Source organism: Sphaeramia orbicularis, chromosome 4 (assembly GCF_902148855.1).
Source record: "Sphaeramia orbicularis chromosome 4, fSphaOr1.1, whole genome shotgun sequence".
Lineage (NCBI taxonomy): Eukaryota > Metazoa > Chordata > Actinopteri > Kurtiformes > Apogonidae > Sphaeramia > Sphaeramia orbicularis.
In genome coordinates this window covers 4,267,966-4,288,624 of record NC_043960.1, presented here as the reverse complement: position 1 = coordinate 4,288,624, position 20,659 = coordinate 4,267,966, and the positions used below count along the sequence as shown (strand labels likewise).

At 38.6% G+C, this 20,659-nt stretch overlaps 1 protein-coding gene across 2 annotated transcripts; it reads right to left on the bottom strand.

Moving 5' to 3' along the window:
- Positions 1-3,961: 3,961 nt before the first annotated feature.
- LOC115417461 (phosphatidylinositol 3-kinase regulatory subunit gamma-like) lies at positions 3,962-20,170 on the bottom strand. Of its 2 annotated transcripts, none has more exons than XM_030131394.1 (12): positions 19,529-20,170; positions 17,014-17,734; positions 13,554-13,685; positions 12,982-13,087; positions 12,782-12,880; positions 11,563-11,743; positions 10,801-10,920; positions 10,446-10,588; positions 10,172-10,348; positions 8,985-9,056; positions 7,893-8,054; positions 3,962-5,809 (listed from the first exon to the last, which is right to left on the bottom strand). In XM_030131394.1, exons 2-12 carry the CDS (start codon positions 17,273-17,275, stop codon positions 5,620-5,622), a joined length of 1,644 nt encoding a protein of 547 aa, XP_029987254.1. In that variant the 5' UTR covers positions 17,276-17,734; positions 19,529-20,170; the 3' UTR covers positions 3,962-5,619. The 2 variants fall into 2 exon arrangements, with proteins under 2 accessions (XP_029987254.1, XP_029987253.1); XM_030131393.1 differs by having other exon boundaries at positions 19,533-20,170.
- Positions 20,171-20,659: the final 489 nt, after the last annotated feature.

Genomic DNA, 20,659 nt, shown 5'->3' with positions numbered 1-20,659 from the left:
TGGGTTTTTGAAGAGAAGGCCTTAAGACAAAAGACTGGCTGTCTGTTAATTATAACTAACTGTCTTTAATTATAATTACAGGTAAAGTGATGGAGGTGATCATTTATCCACTGAAGGATATGGATGTGGTTTTTCACTGACTCCCAGACTAAACCAGGCTAATCCTGACCTGATGAGTTCATTAGCAAATGACCTTGAAGGTAAGACTCAGATTGTATTATTTACTCTATAAAATGTATTGTAGATAATGTTAGAGCGCCATCACCTGTTAGAAGTAATAGGATGTAGCAGACATGAGGGTAATACTGGACACAAGCTTCCAGTTTACATCTTAAAAGGTGTTAAAATCCTCAGGTTTCCAAAGAAAACTCACAACAATCATTAAACCACCATTTCAGTTTTTATTTATTTGGGAATCTGAAAATGCTTACATGAACAGTGATGTTCTGAATTAGGTAAAGAAAGGTTCCACATTAACAAAAAGTTCTGAATGATTTGATTCATAAACGAAACACAGGCAATTTTAATACCCAATTAAAGACTAATAGCTGAATGTCATTGCATAACCAATACAGTAAATAACATTTACACTTACAGTATTTACTCACAGTGACAAACTATTAACTAACAGCAGCTAAGAAATCTACTATTAGATCAGAGCAGAAAGACACGTCCATACAGCCACAACAAGGAAAAATAAAAGTCAATGTTACATAAACAGCAATTGAACAAATAATAGGTTGACTGCAATGTAGAGACAAGTAGAGGTATTTGATCATAAGCACAAGTGAAACACAAGTTTTGCATGCTTTGACTTTTATAACATCCTTATTCTAATCAGCTGTTTACTCTAAAATTGACCTTGATTATGATTTTTTTGATGAATTTTTTGGGTGCAAATACATGCAAGTGTAGCTCCTTCCCTTTAACTTTACCCGTGACCACATCAGATCCTTCCTATACTTACGCTAAACCAACTGTAACCTAAAACCAGACCACGTGACCACACCAAACTTTCCTTTTACCTTTATAGCAACGTGCTCAACACATGTCCTTTATCTTAACGCCTGTCCACTTAAACTTGTCTCTATTCCTGCAAAACAACCTTCATATAAAACACAAAACTCAAGAGTTCTGTAACAGTCTGTAAAGTCATTCAACACGATGCTTAAAGAATCTTTGTAAGGTTAAGGTTGGGGAAAATTTGCAGTTGTTAATTTTAACAAAAAAAACTTGGAGTCTGAAACATGTCATTTTACACTCGTGACCAAACAACCGATGGTAATTATTTTAAACAAATGATGTAAAAGTAAATTAGCAATCCGTTTGGCGGACTGATAATAAACATCGCTTCTTCAAGATAAGAATTAAACCTAATACTAAACCAAATTTTTTTCACCAACATTCTAAAGCTACAACTGAGTACACCATGACACACCTTGGATGTTAAATTTGCACTGACAACAAAAAAAAAGACTAAATTGTGCAACGTGCCTGGTCTAATAGGAATAAGTATCATTAAGGGATCAGCTCATTAAAGATAAAATATTTATGCAAATCACAAATCAGTGCTTTAGGTGCTATAGGATATCAATCTCATTAGCAACATGTGCATATTTAGCACCATGACATTTCCACCAGCAGGGTGGAGGTACATGCAGACAGTTGTATCTCCACATAAAATGAGATACTTTGTGCAAATGCTATGCTTTAAATCTAAAGGAGCTCTAGTGTAGTCTCCGCAGTGTGCACTTATGCTCTGTATACTGTTATTAATGTCTGCTAAAAAAAAAAAGAATTGGAATATTTAAGTCACTTTTTAACATCATAACATTAAGTAGATTCTAAATTTTAGTGCAAAAAAAAAAATATATATAGTCTGAAATTCATATGAAGAGACAAACATCAGAATGAACATGCACTCGTTAAACTACATGAGCATTAATCGTTCAGGGTTGATTGTTCATGATTCCTGTTGAATGCCTCTGAGAGTCTTGTTTAATAAACTTCCTATAAGGCAATAAACTTGGCTTACAAAGCTCAACAGTCTAAGGAGAGCAGGTGTTAAATCATACGTCCTGAAATCTGACAGTATATGGGTGATATTGTCAGAAGGGCCAGATCAAGCAACAGTGAATATCAGTGTCAAAAATTAAAGTTTCACCTATCATTTCTCAAATAGGCTCATATTTTAGCTTAAGAACTCTATTTTATGGAACTGTTTACAAAATTTCAGTATCACTTGTAGAAATAAGATGTAGCTGATTATGTCTTCCACCTCCTGGACTTCATCACTGTCAATACCGAGGGTGGGATGTGTAAAGGGGGGTGTTTTTAAAATCCAGGGGCAGCATCCCGGTCCCAAAGCATAGATATTTGTTGTGTATTCATGCATGCAGTACTGCATTTGTCCAGCAGTCACCGCCAAATATATGTAAATGCACTATTAACTTTAATAATAATATTTTTTATGGCTTATATAAGTGATATTTTAAGTCTGGGAATCTGTAGGAACTAATTATTCAACAGTACAAGAATATAGAAAGGTTATGTACAGTCCAATTATTTATTAAATATGCTCTGCTATTATCTGTATATATCACTTAAGTTATAATATGTATATTAAACAAAAGTTTATTAGCATATTTGTAGTGTTTTAGTTCCAGCAAAGTCTTTTATTGTGATACTGAACAAAGGAACAAACTGCTGTTCCTTTGTCACAACATATTTGTGTTCATAAAAACTTATTATTTAAACATTTTTATCCAATATTGATCCCAATTGTAGTTTAACATCAGAGATAAAGCTCTATGTTTCATTCAGGATCAATTTCTTATGAGAACAGCATGTTTTGTACATTTGCGTAAAGTGAAAAAAAAAAAAAAGATGTTAATTTTGAGTTCCGGTGTCAAGTAGCAGTAATTTAAGTATTTTTACCCCAAAATTTTATTTCTGTAAATTGCAACATGTGTCATGTGAAAGTACTTACTGAGACCTATTCATACATTTATTAAACATGGAGATAAGTTATTTAGTTAGTAAACACAGAGACTATTGAACAGGAAATATGTCACCGCTTGATCTGGCCCAGGAAGGACAGATTCTATTAGCTCTGGGCAGCGAAACAGAATAAATAACTGAATAAATATCCTGCGTGCACTGTAGTAGCAGCGCACTTCTGCATGTTCTTGCACTGTTTAATACTCTATGTCTGCTTCTCTACGTCACAGTCGCATGTGGTCACCAGTAGAGTACCTCAGACCAGACCAAACCGCATCCAACATGAACACTTTTCTATTTCATGTGCCAGAACAGTCACAGTCCCACTTAACACTGGCTGACTAGTGTGATTTTTAGAAGTGCATTGAAGAAAAACACAGCAACAAGCGTTTAGCACCAAGTATAGAGACGAAGCAATACATTTTGACAGCTGACAGAATACGACTAACCTATCAAAGTAACAGTAACAGTAGGTCTTACAGCTGGTGGTGCATTTCTACCAAAACTGGTGTCTATCAAAACTATACCCAGCTATAATATCAGTAAATCTATGTATCTATTTATCCTTTTACACAGTGATGGCATGCATCATTCCCTCACATGTTGGTAGAGTACTGCTCTTACAGAATGCTGCATGTTTCTTATGAAAATAGTTGAATGATCAGTGATTGAGTGTAACCCGCAAGCACCGCTTCATTTCCAGTCACAAAGTGCATAATCAGACAGAGGCCCCGCTACCGACCAGAGCCTCAGATGTAAACACATTTTACTTCAACAGTGGATATGATTTATTTTAGATTTTCTGAAAGCTTTAATCCTGTCCCAGATTAGCCACTAAACCTGTCTGAACAGTTCTTAATTTAAATGTGCATGATGTTAAATTATTTGGTCCACTCTCGCTGGATTCTCTTGCCTCCAAAAGTCAAGTGGCCGTTGTTTTTATTTTACTTTTTGAGTCTAACAATTCGAGGCAGTAATAGCTTAATGCAGTTATGGTTCTATTTTCATACTGTTTTTATTTAGTTTAGCTACACTAAAGGTTATGGTTGAATATCTGACAATAACCATGATAAACAAAAAGCTACAAAACATTATTTTGATGTTAGATTTTGGAAAACCTTGTATGTAACAGTCGAACATACGGACAATGGTGTCATGTCAGTGTGATGTAAGTTCAAGGAGGTATCTTGTGGTCAAATATAGTCTATTTAATCAGAAAAATATCTATGATTTGTCAAAATAAGCTATGAGAAAATATCTACCTTCGATAATACTTTTATTTCTGTAGCCTTGTGTCCAACCACTGCTGTATATTTAGAGCAGCGTTGGAAAGACCCAGCAAAAAACCAGCCATGAGTTGAAAACAAAGGGAAATGTTATGACTGGAACAGAAGCACTTAAAGGCACTTTTCAACCCGAACACCTCGCATTAGACTCCAGGAGATTTATTAAAGCTGCTGGATCACTGATTCTAAACAAAAACTATTAGAAATTCATATTCAGAAAGATTTATATGTGCTTTAAACCTCACATTTACGGCTTCACAGTAAATACCTGCACGTGCACCGAGGAATATTTAAAGGAAGTTTTCACTGTTTGTCTCATTTTCTAAAATATTCCATCTGAATTCTCTTAAACGTGTGACATAACATAAAACTAATTTTCCACGTCTGGACGCAGAACTGAATCCTTCAATTTAGAGTTTGGTATTTTAGTATTTTTGTGCTCTTAAACAAAAAGTGCAGAATGAATGCGTCCCTATGAAAACGTCATCCCTAGCAGCGTCGGTTTAGTAAATGTGTACTTGGCTTCATGGTCGCCCGTCTGCAGCTCCGGTCTCTGTTCGTCTGGTTTTGGATAAAGTGCTTGTGTGTTTTTCTCAGTGTCTGCATCAGCCGACATGCAGATTTGAGATTTGCTAGGTAGTGCAGATTCCCATCCTGAGCTCAGTTACCCCGAAGCACCCTAAACACCGCTGCAGTGATTTTTTTACAGTGTGGAGTGAAGCTGTCTGTGTGCTTTGGAATGATGCTACAAAGTGACCTTTTTCAGAGCTGAAAAAGTGAATACAGAGCATCAGTTTGGATCCTTAGACACTGAAAGATGAAGTCACTAATATGAGGTATGAGTGAAAAACTTCATTGTGCTAAAGTATTGATGATTTCTTTTGTGCTTCTTCAGAAAAAAAATCGAATATGCTGTTTAGGTGTAAAAGCAACAAGTCATGTCTGGTTGAAGTTGTCGCTATAAATGTTTCTAGATAAATCTTAGTACTCTGAGGTTTTATTTTGAAGAAAGTAGGTTTTCTGTAGTTGTATGTCTTACTATTGAATCCACATGTTACATATTTTATCCCAGTCACTCCAATTATTTTCTTAGGCAGATTTAGGAGCATTTTGTCCACTGTTCATTTACACTTTGTTGTTGTCAGTGATATCAGAGTAGTGCAGGATCACAGACGTCTAAGATGGAACACTGGGACTGTAGTGAAGTGTCTTAAATGATGACAACACTAACCAGTATTCTGTCTGAACTTAACACGGTCCGTATGGGTGCATCTTCAGGGCGTTTAAAGTGAAGCTTTAGGAAAGCGCCATTGTCGTGGCGTGCTGGTGTTTCTCAGCTTGACTGCTGGCTGAGAGCGGGCCAGGCCAGGGTTACATTCAGCTGCTGGTTGTGTTGGATCAGGGATGTGTGTCGGTAGTGGAGGACCAGCTCTCTGAGCGACGAGTACAGGTTGTAGGGCTCAGCAAAGCCGTAACCTGTGGCCGTCCTGTAGATCACACAGTGCTTCACATCCCCGTCCACACTGGAACACAGGAAAACAGACACTCTTAGAACTCAACATGCAGCTGAGAAAATGTTTGAGTTATTATTTAGGCAAATATACGAGTCAGGATTTTAGTAGAAACGGTAATTTTTTACATGATTTTACTGTCCGAGTCAAATATGCATTTTCTTTTATATCTGGTGAATATGCTTTATGCACCATACAGTGAAGATGAAGTTGGCTTATGAATAGGGATGTAATGGTACAGAAAAATTTTGGTTCGGTACGTTTTCAGTACAGTGAAGGAGACCAGTGAAGGGGTATAGAGGGTGTGCACTCTGTAACTACAGAAAACCAAAAGTGAAACTTATCATGCTTTGAACATCCAACCTGGCTTCTGTGCCTCTGTTATACTCTCTGTTGTCATGTTTACCCCCCGTATAGGTGCCTCAGCCTCTGAATAAAGTCTTTATTTATTTATTACCTCCGCCATGAGGTATTGTGATCACTTTGCTTTGTGTGTTGGTGTGTGTGTGTGTGTGTGTTTGTTTGTTAGCAAGATAATTCGAAGTTATGGATGGATTTTCATGAAATTTTCAGGAAATGTTGATACTGGCACAAGGAAGAAATGATTACATTTTGGTGGTGATCGGGGGGGGGGGGCAGATCTGTCTTGGCGGAGGTCTGCGCTCTCCGACTGCTTTTCTTGTTTATTTTTTGCAGCAGCGCTGCTGCTGAATGTATATAGGGGAAACCCTGCACTTGGGTTCTGTTTGCGGCCACCCTGCTTCCTGAGTGTTTATTTTCTTCACATAGACTACATGTATTCGTTCGGTACATCTCCATATTGTATCAAAGGGTCTGAACTGAAATAGTACAGTACAAACAAGTGCACCGTTTTGTACTTATGAATCATCTCAAGTAGAGCTGAAATCAATGAACACAATTTAATCTGCAACTCTTTTACCTCTGCCAAGGAGGTTATGTTTTTATTGGCGTTGGTTTGTCTGTTTGTTTGTCTGTCTGTCTCTCTGTGTGCAAGATAACTCAAAAAGTTATGGACAGATTTGGATGAAAATTTCAGGAAATGTTGATGCTGGCACAAGGAAGAAATGATTAAATTTTGGTGGTGATCGGGGGTGGGGGGGGCACTGATCTGCCTTGGCGGAGGTCTGCAGTCTACGAGTGCTTTTCTAGACAAGAGAGACACCAGGCTGAGTGGGTGAAGCCAGAAGTGACTGTAAAGGGATGGAAGTGTGGTTCTAGAAAAGAGTGAGGGATGATGGGCATGTCATTGTTAAATGTAAACTTCCTGTAACTCTTAGGTGGTCTGAGTGGCTGGAGATACCCTCTGGAATAAGGGTGAAGGGTGAATAAGGGTGCTCAGTCTACTTCCTTCTGCTGCCTCTGTGTAGCCACATAAAAAACAACCCTCACTACATGACAAAGTTCAGACAAACACGTGTCTTTTTATGTGGCATTTTGTTTTGTAGGGGTTCAGTCATTTTAATACCACAAGGTGTTTCCACATGTGCATGTTTTCTACCCAGAAAAGTTCTCTCTTGACACTATTTTGCAACTGCCCTATAACTAACCACTCAGCTAAGTTTGAGCCCTTGTATTCCTGGATGATCGTGGAGGGTGCCAGACCTATCTACAGCACTAACACAGTGGTAACAGTGTGGAGTTTATGGAGATAGACCTGGTTATATAAGACTGTTTCACAGTCATGTCTACAGAAGGAAAAGAAGCAATAAAATATATTTCCTTGAATAAACTCCAGTCTGTGTACCACACCTGTCAATCAAAACCACATCACAGCACTCTATTAAACCTAAACTCTTATTACAGTGCAAATGATTTACATAAAGTAAATGAAACTTGAATTCTTTGTGGGAAAATGCAATGTAAAGTAAATATAATGCAGATTTTTTTTTTCCCCAAGTCAGCCTCCAGTGGCTGTTAGTGGTATTACACTTTATGACACATCCATATATATACTGTATTATCAAACAGTTCTTATTGGTTAAAACTTTAATGAAACAGCTTTAATGTAAATCTAGTTAGAGTTCAGGTTAAACTGTAAATCAAGGAGACAGTTTGTAAATGTGGATTTACTCACACAACAGAGCAGGCAAAGGAGCCTCTCTGGGTCTGACTCTCCCTGATCAGAAACGTCCCATCCCTCCTCCCCTTCAGCAGCTCCTCTGCCTCCTTCCGTCTCATGTCACCCACATACCAGCTCCTCTCCTCCTGGTGGGTGGTGTCCGCCAGGGTGTATGGGCTGGTACACAAAAGCAGAGTGGTACTTTTTGATTAGTTTGTTTTAACAGGACTATATGCACCAAATATATGTGCAACTAGCAGTGATTTGATTAAGAAGGTATAATGAAATACGCTGCAGAATCTACTGTAATCATTAAATGTTTTCCTCTTTTAACTCTTAAAGACCCAAACAACCACCAGTGGGCAAAAGCATCTACTGATCTAAGCTGTTTAATACCTGTTGATTCACTAATCCTATCAATCCATGTAAATAATTGATGTAAAATGCAGTTTGTCATCTTTTCACGGTCATCAGATATGACCCGTTTGGATGTTCAGAGGCTCCATAGTGAACAATGAAACACCCTCATCTTCTACAACATTGATTCACCAGTAAAACCCATGGAGTTGGATCAGTGATGGTGGATGGGCACATTGGGTTTATGTTCAGTTAATGATGTAATTTGCTGGGGGAAAAAAATCACTTTTTCTCATTTTTTTTCTGTTTTGATATAATAACCTTGATTTTACCAGATTTTCACTGGAAAAAACACAAAAACAACATACAGAGGATAATTTTATAATTAAGGGTGATAAATCACTTACGAAATGTTAAATAGAGACAAAAATCATTCTTGGAAAAAAAAAGCAAAAGCAGCACTGGGTCGTTATGGGTTAAAATCATAAAATGTTATAAATCACCTTAGGATGTTTAAATGTAGAGAAAATTCATTTGGACATCACCACATGTACATGATCAGTGAATTAAATATAAGAAAATGACTGATTTACACTGAAAATGCAAAATGCATAGGATAATATAATAAATGGTGATAAATCTCTTAATAAAGATTAAATTCAGAGAAAACTTCATTTGGAAGTTGACACAAAAGCAGTTATAAACATAAAATCTGTGATCCCAGTTGATGTGGATAAATCGGATACTTACTCTTCCTCTTCAGTCCGGATACCGAGCCAGTCATTAATCTGGCTCCGCCTAGTGCCTTGTTGGGTGAGCCATCTGAAACATGGACAAACTCCACTTAGACAGCTGCTATATGGGGATTTTAGAGTTTTACACATCTTTTTATTGTAATATTTTCATGCCAATCCAGATGGAAGAAAAAGGAATGAGGTATGAATTGGCCATGTCAGCATAGAATATACAACTCAGTTAGGAACGAAAACGAGAGGATTGAGCTGAAGAGGGAGATTTCCCATCAGTGACAAGTGAACATTCTGCAGAACCACAACAGTAGAGCAGCTGGTTGATTTTTCTAAGTTTACAACTCAGCTGTGTGGTCAGTATTTGACAGCTGTTTACGACATTAACATTTATAAGCCATATCTCAGATAGATTTCATCTCATGGCATCTTATGTGCTCATCCAACAGAGTAACACAGTGGTTCCCAACCTTTTTTGGCTCATGACCCCATTTTAACATCATAAATTTCTGGCGACCCCAGACATTCAAAACAGAGACATTTTTTTGTTAAAATTAATTTGTTTATGAGCATGTAATAGTTTGCTGTTCTATGTTGCAAATAACCGTTAATTTTAGACGACATTTAGTCTTTATAATGTATATTATTCTGAATGGAGGCAGAAAAGCCAGGTGTAGATTACTGCACAAAGTGAGAATTTTATTTTCCTTGGTCAGGACATGTACAGTCAGCCCAGCTTGTATTTACAAGGCTGCCAATTAATACTGAACAAACAAGAACTCAAACTATGAATTATGTAAAAGCTGCAGCATCTGAAACCGACCACAGTGAACATTTGGAATGATAAACAGTACCACAGTGCTTCAGTTTCAGCTTCAGTTTGTCATGTCTTTTATGTATTGTAATTGTCTCTCTCAAAACTCACCATATATTTTTTATTAGTAAGATTTTTTATTGTTATTTTTATCAATTGCTAGAAATTTCAGGCAACCCCATTTGAATTCCAGGCAACCCCATGTGGGTTCCCGACCCCAAGGCTGTAAAACACAGGCGTAATGGTAACAAAAGTGGTTGGAACTGTGATTTTGGCATCATTAATTATTCATTGTGTTGAACATGATAGTAGATAGAGAGAAATTAGTCGCAGTATTGGTGATACAAAATAAGTTCCGTGTGTGTTTTTGGACTTACAACAGGTACTGGTCTCTGATCTTCCTGAGCTGCACAAGGTCAGGCCTTAAACTGTTCATTTTTCTGTCAACCTCTGTATGAACCAGTGCCTTTGTCCTCAGCTCATCCTCCAGTTTCTTCTTGCTGTTGTGGATCTCTTCTACCTTTGCCTGCAGCTCATCAGAGTTGCTTTGAATCCTACGAACATAGAGGTGGATGAAGAATATTATTCTGAATTTCCTTTCCTTTTCACTCATGGTGTTAAAACATGTATTAGTGTATGTTTGTAACTTACTTTTCAGTGTCTGTGCTGCTGTTCAGTGTGAGGAACATGTCGATGTATTCTTTGCTGTAGCGTTCTTGGGTTTCACACTCTTCCTCAAAGATCCTGATTATTTCACTGAAAGCCTCAATGGCCGTCCTCTTGCTCTGCAGCTCCTTTGCAGAAAAGAAACAAATCTTTATTTTGACATTGAAGAAATAACACCAACCCCTTGAAACAGTTGTTTTGAGCCATTGTACCCAAGACCTAATTCCAGTATGAGTTTTACTTGCAAATTGTAAATTATCACATGGAGAACCAGAGAAGTAAGGCTGTTTTGACATACTCAGGAACAAGGAAAGTTTTCCAAAAGCTAGCATCACTATACCTGGGATGTTTGGTTGAATTCCTTAAACAAGCGATCGTACTCTTTGCTCTTCTCCTGGTATTGATCCTGAAATATCCTCAGCTGTTCTCCGATTGCATTTATGTCGACTTCAATTGAAACCTAGCGAATGGGCAGAAATGCAGAAGCAATTAGTTGGCAGGCAGCATTGAACTTGATCTAAGTTAAGTACAACAAGTGTTGGACTAGGATGTGTATCATGACATTTCCAGGGTACAGGAAGTCCAGGGTCTCCTATTACTTTTGAGAGATCTTAAGTCTTCGTTAAACTAGGGGAGAATAATAGAACCCAAACAGAACCGAGGTTGGTTGTTATGAAGTCTGCAGGTCCTTCCATAAGAAAACTTGACATTCTTTGAATAAAAAATATACAGTTTAACATCTTTGTGGACCATTTCTATTAACATATATGTCTACAAAGATTGGGAAAAGCATCACAAACATCTTAAAAACAACTTCACATCAAAACTTGAAGTTCACTGGGGACAAACTCCAGCTATTAGATGTACAAGTTTTACTAAAGGTTTTATGCTCCTGATGTTGATTTACATGAGTTTGTCTTGGAATTTTTAATAATGTGGGAGGGAAAACCCAGAAAAAAATGTTTGCATCCCTTTGACACACATTTGCAACTGAGTGAAGATCATTAGCTCAGTACAATTTAAAGAAAATTGTTTATGTAGTCGCTATTTGCAATGTATAATCCTGTATGGATAGAAACAGCCACAAGCTTTATAAACCAACCTGCTGGTATCTGGATATGGGGTAGAGAAGTCTCGTGTCCAGTTTAGAGTTGTACTGGGCCAGTGATTTATTCTGGTAGTACTGGATCAGGTCCACCACTGAAGGGAACGCCAGTGGCTCCGAGAAGCCATACTTGCCCCCATGGTGGAAGATCTTTATCAGTCTGTTGGAACCGTCCTTTCTGCAAATATCAAAGTGTAACTTTTCTTTTTGTGGTTTGTGGTTGTGGTGTGAAATGTGTGGTCAAATCATGTGGCTTGGGTCCAGGATGGCATTTCATGAAGGATATACAATTACTTAAGGAACAAGCAGTCAGCATAGTACTTGTGATTAATTCGTGTAGACATGACAAGGACGAGTTTTTCCATCGTGTCATATTAAAATAAAAGGCGATGAAAGCCCAAGAAAACACTGGTTGTGAGTCGTGTTATACCAAATATGTAGACTTCTATGTCCCATATAAGGAAAGGCGATTCTAATGAAGTAAGGAAAGCGTTTGTTCACTCAAAAAACCCAGTGAGCAATGTGATAATGTTGACCAAATTCAAGACATTTGGTTTTGCAAAACTGAGGTGTGACATCATCATAGATACAGATGAATCAGAGTTTTTGCCAAATATTCCATATGAGTGTGGCCAGGCCTAAATCTGTTGAGTCATTTAAGTGTTATGCATTTGACACTACATACAAAAAGATGTGTAGAAACACCCTGAAGTCAGAAAAACTCAACCTAAAATTGAAAAACAGCTGATCTCACATTTGGTGGGTAAACACTGTAGAGCGTATCACTCCTTCAGACGGACGTGAGATGCATGGCTGTGTAGACTAGGTGTTATGTTGCAGACAGCCGGGGTCTGCGCCAAACTCTTATCAACAAAGCTTTATCTGTAAACTAGTCTGCCTGCCATGAATCTTCTAAAATTAGACTCAAACTAGGAATTGTATAAAGTTAGACTTGGAGACCAATAAAACAAAATTTATACTTTCAAAGAAGAAAGCTAAAGATAGACCAGACTAGACATAGTTGGACCGTGAAAGAATAACTGATCTCTGACTTAGCTATAACCATATTGGCTTCTCACAAAATGCAGAGTTAATGTTGGCAGTTCGTAGGTTAAACAATTGACTTAACTTTTGAAGTAAAGGTTTATAGTAGCTTTATTGTCAGTGTTTTCGTGTTGTCCATCAGCTGAGTCCAAAAACCTTCAAAAAGACTTACCTTAGGGTGAGAGTGTATTCCCCTTTGACCCGACTGGAAGCGTCTCGGACCAGGAATGTTCCATCAGGAGTATTTCTCATCATCTCGTTTACCTCCTCTCTGGATGAGCAAAGTATAGTCTGATGTTACTAATAGAACCATGCAAGAAAGATCTTCCCAAAAGCTGATGCTCTACATAATCACATAAACATGGTAAATACCTGGAGATGTTGCCCCAGTACCACTCTGCATCAGACAGCTGGTTGTCCTCGGTGGTAGAGTTACATGCTGCCATTGCTTTGGTTATGCTGTTCTTGGGTTGAAGTTCTGATCATAGAGGTAATGAAAAAACAAAGTAACGGCAAATGGCAGTAGTTTGGAGGGTCAAGTCTGCAGATCTGACTATTCCAAAGAAAGTCCAGTTATTAAATAGACTCAAAAGTAACCCAAGAAAGTAGTTGTGTTTAGTTACTACTACAGCAGTTACTGATTAATCAATTAGTTATCAGCTATCACAGTCATTGTCAATGTTTTTGATCAGTTTGTGTAATTCTTTTAGAGGAAACAATCAAAATTCTCCAATTTTATAAATTGTCTGGTTCTTTTCTCCACTGTGGACTAAATTCCACACCTGAGGAGGTCATCATGTGGTTTGTTATTTCTCATAACAACAAAACTGTTAATCAAGAAAATAACTTACAGATTAATTGACAATAAGCAGCAGTTGTTGCCCTAGTTTATACAGTCAGTGCATGTTGATCCTAAACAGAGATGACCAAGACTTTTTGTTTACCTCCGTCCTTAGCTCTCAGGGCAGGAAACGCACCATTCTGATCAACCGTGGTGGATAAATCCTGCAGAAACGTGGACAGGGTGTCGCCCTGAGCCTCATGGTCATTTTGGCCCATTTCTGCCTCCAAGAACTCTGCGAACATCAAACGATGAGCACAACAGTTTTACTCACAGCGTCAATGCAGTCCAGTCTGTCTATGCACTTCCCTCCTGTTATGCACACACTGGCGGCCCAGTATCGACTCCAGAGGGATATATCATTGTGTTGCTTAGTCTTGCACCACGTGTGAGATTCTGTCCAGACTAGCCTGCTGACAGGTGACACTGTCTGACTGCCTAAAATACCAGAACTGGCACTCCTCAACACTCAGGCCCACTCAGCCAGACTCACTACTGCTTAGTGCTCGACCTCGCCTCGCCTCACCTCGCCTCGCCTAACAAACAACAGCTGTCTGCAGCAAGATGCCATGTCAGCCTAAAGGACTGTAGCTGAGGGTCCTGTTTGTGTTTATTGTTGCCCTGTGTGATAATGTGGCATTAGAGAAGCTGGCAAAAGGTGAGAACCTGTCAGGTATGTCCTTAAGGGATCAAATACATTCTGTGTCAACTGTTTCATGTTAATCAGTTTGTGGTTATGCACACATGCATTGAAAAGTGTGTGCGGAGGGAGGAGATCTGTTAGCAGTTGATGTAAATCATCCCTTCAGCACTTGTGATGGCATGTTTGGAGATGCATTAAATTGCTGCTGTGGACAGAGCTGTATGTTTCAGGAATCATATGTATGCTGCTGTAAAATTAGAAAGGGCACGAACTCATTAACTTAGTGCCACTCTAAAGCTCTGTCAAAACTTGCCCAGCTCAAAATCTCAATAAAAGCCCTGTGTCTAATAAATTCTGAATCTAGATAAATCATAAAACCATTAAGCCCTTGAAACTATGTGGCTTCAGCTGCTCCCCCATAACTGGGAGTTTGCGAAGCATTTGTTCAGGGATCTGTTTACGGGTTTTACAACAGTGTAACTTTTTAAAATGTGTGCAACTGACCTACATAACACACACAGACCGTAGAGGAAAACAGAGGTAGAGGTGTAGTGTTAAATATCAGTGCAGTTTTACATGTGTTTTAGATACGGAATACAATGTTGGTAACGGACAGAGGTTCTGTGGTTACATTGTTGAGTGATATTCAGTTTAGATTCCTCATGTTGTATGAATTTTACATATATTGCCATACTGTAGCGTAATTAAGAAAGCAGACGTAGCTTCAAAAAGCAACAAATCACATAAAATTCTTTGCAGGTAAAGGTCCTATGGATGCAAGTGTATTGAGAGGAAATAGTACTTTACTTTTTACCCTCAGCCCTTGCTGCAGGGTATTGTCATCAGTTCATTGTCCATATGTGCAAAAACTTTGGCGTGCACCAGTGGTTTTCAACTGGGGTGGGGGTGGGGGGGCAGTATGTAGTCAACAATGAGCTCACTTTTACATTCTCACAGCTTCATCAACATGTCCTCCACATACAGGTCTGTCACATTACTTATACACTACAAACAAAACATTAAGGATATTTCTTTTTTTTTTGTTGTTATTTTTGTTGTCATTTTTGCCATTTGTAAATAAAACTATGTCTGGTCATTAAAAAACTGTGTTTCAATTTAGTTCACACACAAAAAAGTAAAAAGCACGGTGTAAGAATCCCAACTGAAAAAAATAGCCCAAAAATTAAAAATATCCTTAACTTTTTGTTTGTAGTTTGTTTTGTTTTTTTTGTTGTAGAATTATGTATTGAGGTCTGGATTGAGGTCCTTGTGCGGGGGTGTCTGGAAATCGTCCACCCCCCACCCCTCAAAAATTTGTTTTCGGAGGGCAGCCGGTACTCAATGATAAGGTGAGGGGAGCCCACTTTCACCTTCTCACAGCTTTATCTACAGAGCTATATAACCCACCACGTCCTCCACATACACGTCCGTTGTGTTACTTGTACAAGTACATCCCCGTCCCACAAATTTTTTCGGGCATGGCCCCAGTAGGCTGATGATGCCGTTAGTGGGACTTGGTTCAGAAAAGCTTGAGAAACATAATGTGCCCACACTTGAAAACCCTTGGCCTTCAGTCCACACCAGGGTTTCTCAACCTTTTTTGATGCCAATTTGTCATCCGTCCGTATGTGCAAAAACTTTGGCATGGACTGAAGGCCGAGGGTTTTCAAGTGTGTGCATTTTATATTTATAGTTGTACCCGGTCCCCTGTGGACATCTTTTGCAAGTTTTTTGGATGTTTATCCGCTGCTTTTCAACATTTTGTACACAGATATGGTCGTGACAAAATGATGTGAAATAGGCTGCAAATCCTGCTTCAGACTTTTAACTGTAAGTGCTGCCTTTCCCAATTATCAAAATGCTCTGTAATATATTTACTCCTCATAAGAAGCCACAAATTGCTTAAAAAACTATGCCTAATCGTACAAAAAAAACACCAAACATTTGATACCTATAAAAAACACAAGAATGAAGAAAAAATGTTGTGATAAATTATCAAACTGCTGTCGTATTTGCCACTAGATTAACATGAATTCAGCTGAAGGTAACTGACGTCAAGCTGAACCTTCATCCAACTGGTTAAATGTTGTGAATTCATTGCACATGCATTCAATACTTCATCAGGTCAACTTTTTATATGTTGAATGCAAACACACGGCACGTAAATAAAGTTATTTCCCCCATTCATGTTGTTTTCAGAACTGTACTGTGATGCATTTCATATCACAGTGAAAATACTGACTGATTGGGAGACAGTTAAAACACTAAAATGACAGAAAAAAACTCAATTCAGTGTTAAAATGTTTTACAAATGTTTTGAGGGCGTCACTTTAACATTTCATTTAAAATCAGTAGAAATGGTTGACAACTAAAAAGATAGCTTACATAAAATCAACAAACAAACCCTGTGTCTGTGAAACCAATGATTACATTTTTGCTTGATGAAATATTTAGAATGAGATACGTAATTTTTAAATTTTTGTAATTTTCACATACTGAGGTGGGTCGCAGATACCTACACTGAAGAGATGATGTTGCATAATCTGATCTAGTCTTTCGCGAGAACTTGCTTGCGTTAATTGCTGAACAAGAGCCCATATGCCATTAACATGTTCCAGATTAGATTGAGAATGTGCTACGTTTAGATGCAGATGAAACGTAATCAAATTGTGAGACCGGGGAAGAGTCACACTTCTGATAATTACTACATTATCAGAATTAATTTTCCAGTGATTTATTAGTTCATAAAAGTGCTAACTAGTTTGTTACCTGTCGGTAAAGAGTTGACAGAACTAAACCAGTGATCTAATGGAAATGGACTTCATTAGTAGAAAAATCGAAGTTATAAATGACATAATCTCTCACATATTTAAGTGTTATTACATTGATATTGCGGGGCGTTTGTGTTGTAGTTTGTTACCTTGGTCTGCTGGTGAAGGCTCAGGCCTCGTAGCCTCGGATTGGCCCATCTGCTGTTGTGATTGCTTTAGCAGTGAAGACGTCATCACAGAACATACTGGATTATCTCCAATCTGGTCGTTGTGCCCATTGATGACCACATCCTCATTCCTGAGATGGAGGGATGCAAGCTGTGACGTTGGGATTTCAGATGGCTGGTGCATGTTGTCCTCTGCACAGTCATCATTGTCCAACGCTCCGAACTGGAAACCCTCCTCGGCCATTTTCACAAATAAGACTGAATTGTCCGGCAAGGTTTTATTGAGGTGATGAAGCAGCAGGATGCTTGATGCCAAGGTGTTGTTAGTCACATACTATCAGCTTAATGTTACACACATGGCTGAGGGTGGAGGGGGGCTGAGCCGGGCTCATGGCTGCCCGGTGTTGTGGAGGGAGAGCATGTTTCTCTGCCTTAACACATGTGCTGCCACAGTTACCAAGCAATGCAATGACATTTCTGTGTGCCAGCAATGATCAGCTGGAATCCGCAGTCTCGGGGGTTCACCTAACAGCCGCTGAACGCAACCACAGCGGGTAACCGAACAGCTGGGGAGTTCAACGTCTGCCTCATAGGTACCTTGAGACTAATTATTGTACTGCAAACCCACTGGAGAGTGACAGACTGAAGCATGACTGTTCGATATCTTCCTTAAGGACTTGTGCATGTCTTCATTTCAGAACACCTAAAACAAAAAAGGCACAAACAGAGGCTGCGTTAAAGAACGCTGAGATAAAACTGCACATCTTTATTTCATTTAATCAGACGGCATTGGATGTCAGCTGTATTATTCTAATGGCTTGTTGCCTGCTCCATTGAAGCGAAATAATTAGGATCCATGTTTTGTCAGGGTCAGTATTGATCCCTAATAATCAAGGAGCGTGATAACAGATATGTGGATCCACATTTGCAGACAAAAATAATCTTTGGGTCAAGAGTAACCCCAAAACAAAACTTTGCTAAAATGCCTTTTAAGCAATTAATGAAAGTTCATTTTAATAGTATTTTAGAAATGTCAGTTTTCACATTAAACTGGAGTGATTTATAAATAAATACTAGGAAATATGTCTCATTACTGTATTGAATAGCTGCTACTCATCATATGTAACCAATCCAATGTTTGTTGCTCAACAAATACATGAAATTAATAAATTGAGAATAAATATATCAGTAGTCCAGCTTTTGGGAAGAAAAATACTTATAAATCTTAATTAAGTATAATTAATCCAAATGAAGTGGGTTTAATAAAATCAGTCAGGATCATAGCTGCTCTAATGCATATTGTACAAAAACTGTTTTTCAGCCTTGACTTTAAGACTTTTACAATGGATTATATATTGTCATTTAACGACATGTAAAAGAAACAGCGCACTAGAAGGAAATTTAGTGGCATTAACTCACAGACATACAGTTTAAAAAATAGTTTGTCAAATATCGAAAGTGCTGTGCAAGTGCTTACAGTTAAAAATCTGTTGAAAAGGCTGAAATCTATTTAAAAGTCTTTATATATCTCTAGCAATGGTTTTTAATGTCTTTTAATTGTAAGAAATCAAATGTAAAATGTTGCACTGCTGACATGGTGACTTTATTTTGCTTTATATTTATTATTGTTAGAGAAATTTCCATTAACATTTTTTATCCTCAAAACAAATGAGTGAAAAAAATTTCTTAATTTTAAAACGGATGATATCGGATAATACAACATTACCGATCAACACCCAAACGATAGGAAATGGCGTCAACATCAAGAATTTTTCCAATGGGACGCAGCCATTAAGTCCTTGTGCCTTGATGTGCTGTTCATAGAACATAGTGTCCCGTTTGAGTTTCATCTATGCTGGAAAGTAAAGTAATATTTTGATCATTTTGTCCATCATTTTCTCATGACGTATCCAATCTGTCATGATGCAGCTGTTTTACTTCATACATTCAGCACAAGGCATCATGTTTCTTTTTTTTCATAAAAATCTCCCAAACTTCGTTGTTGAATTGATAAACTAGTCAAGAAGATGTAAAATGACTTTGCCTTCATTGGCTTATGGAACCTATAAGGAAAAGCAATTGTGGAAATGCAAAATTGGAGTCTCCGATGTTAAGTTTTATGGCAGCGTTCAACTGAAAATGTCGGATTTTCAGTGTTGGACTGGAGTCTTCAATCCAACATCGAACCTATGATGACGACGCTATTATTTCTACTGACTGTGATCGTCCACTAAAAATGTATTTTAGTCTTTCAGGTATAGTCTTGCCTATTGATTCAATGTTGCATCCCAAAAACGGGGCGACTTATGTACGCCATATTTCCCCAACACCTTCAAGCTTTCCATCGTCTAGGATTTAAGCTGTGAATGACGAAAAGAAACCGAGGCTTTGCACGCAACGAACTTTCAAAATGGCAACTTCTGGTGTAAATAATGTCGACACAGCCTGAAAAAATGAAACATCATCAAGCAGCTGAGCAGGATGGGACAGTACACACCTACCTGGTCCAGGACAGAAGAAAACCGGGTGGCAGGGGAAGCCAATATTTCATTGACCTCCATGAAGCTGCGAAGAGACGTCGCCGGACGCACACGTGGCTCAGATCAAACCAACCACCGGCCTCGGTCCTCACGCCATCGCATGTCCCTCCACCCCCACACTCCTCCTATCCTGTACGGCTTCTTGTCCCGTGTTCTCCATCTTTAAAAATCCTCTCCACTTGGTTGTTGTCCAATCCTTTCCAGTGCCACCTTTTCCCACGATGCCATTCCTCAGGGTATTCCCTCTCCTCTTCACCGATACATCTCGTCTCTTCATGAAAATCGTACCTCTTCCAAGACATTGCACAGTTTTGTTTTTTTTTTGTTTTTTTTTTTATTTTACTTTTGCATGCCCTGTCTCAGTACAGAAAAACCTCCTCTCATCTTTGGAATGCTCCATAAAAACACATAAAATATAAATGGGAAAAGATCTTGAAAAAGAAAAAAGAAGTAGGTTTGGAATCTTATGCAGGATAGAGGGAGGAAGGAAAGATAAAACACAGATAAAAGAGAAGAGACACTACTCTTCACACCGCAACTCTTTTTCACAGTTTGAGAGCAGTGTGTGTGGATGCTCAGTGGGGGGACCGAAGCATGGAAATGAGTCGGTGGGAAAAAACCTCCTATATAAATAAATAAGAGAGGGATGCCACTGTTGCTATACAGAGCAAGGGGCTTAGTGCTCTCCTGAAATCCTATTGGTCGGCCTGTTGCCATGTGCTGTGGAATCAGCAGAGATGCTGCTAACAAATCAAGGAAATGTTCTAATATTAGACTGTATGTATCTAGGCAGCGGGAGCCCCTGACCTCTCAACTCCGCCAGCGTTACGTTCCACTTCACAGATCAGCATAATGAAAGAAGTGGTGTGGAAGTAACTGCTTAAAAATGTTACGGCAGAGCAGACAAAACGGCAGACACAACCCTCCAGCCTGCCTCCCTCCATAATACCCCGGCCAGGGCAGTTACGATAACGCGAGGGAGGAGGAAACCGATTCTGTGCAGATACTGCCTCAGTAAAACCAAGAACAGTGAAACAGAAAACAACAATTTCAACACGCTCTTGAAGCCGGTGAATGTTTATGTATGC

Excerpts from the sequence above, each read along its gene's own strand:
- LOC115417461 (XM_030131394.1), bottom strand. The coding sequence starts at position 17,275 with ATGGCCGAGGAGGGTTTCCAGTTCGGAGCGTTGGACAATGATGACTGT. Across the intron at positions 10,921-11,562 it reads CCATATCCAGATACCAGCAG|GTTTCAATTGAAGTCGACAT; the intron begins GTTGGTTTATAA and ends CCCATTCGCTAG. Across the intron at positions 10,349-10,445 it reads AGCAGCACAGACACTGAAAA|GATTCAAAGCAACTCTGATG; the intron begins GTAAGTTACAAA and ends CTATGTTCGTAG.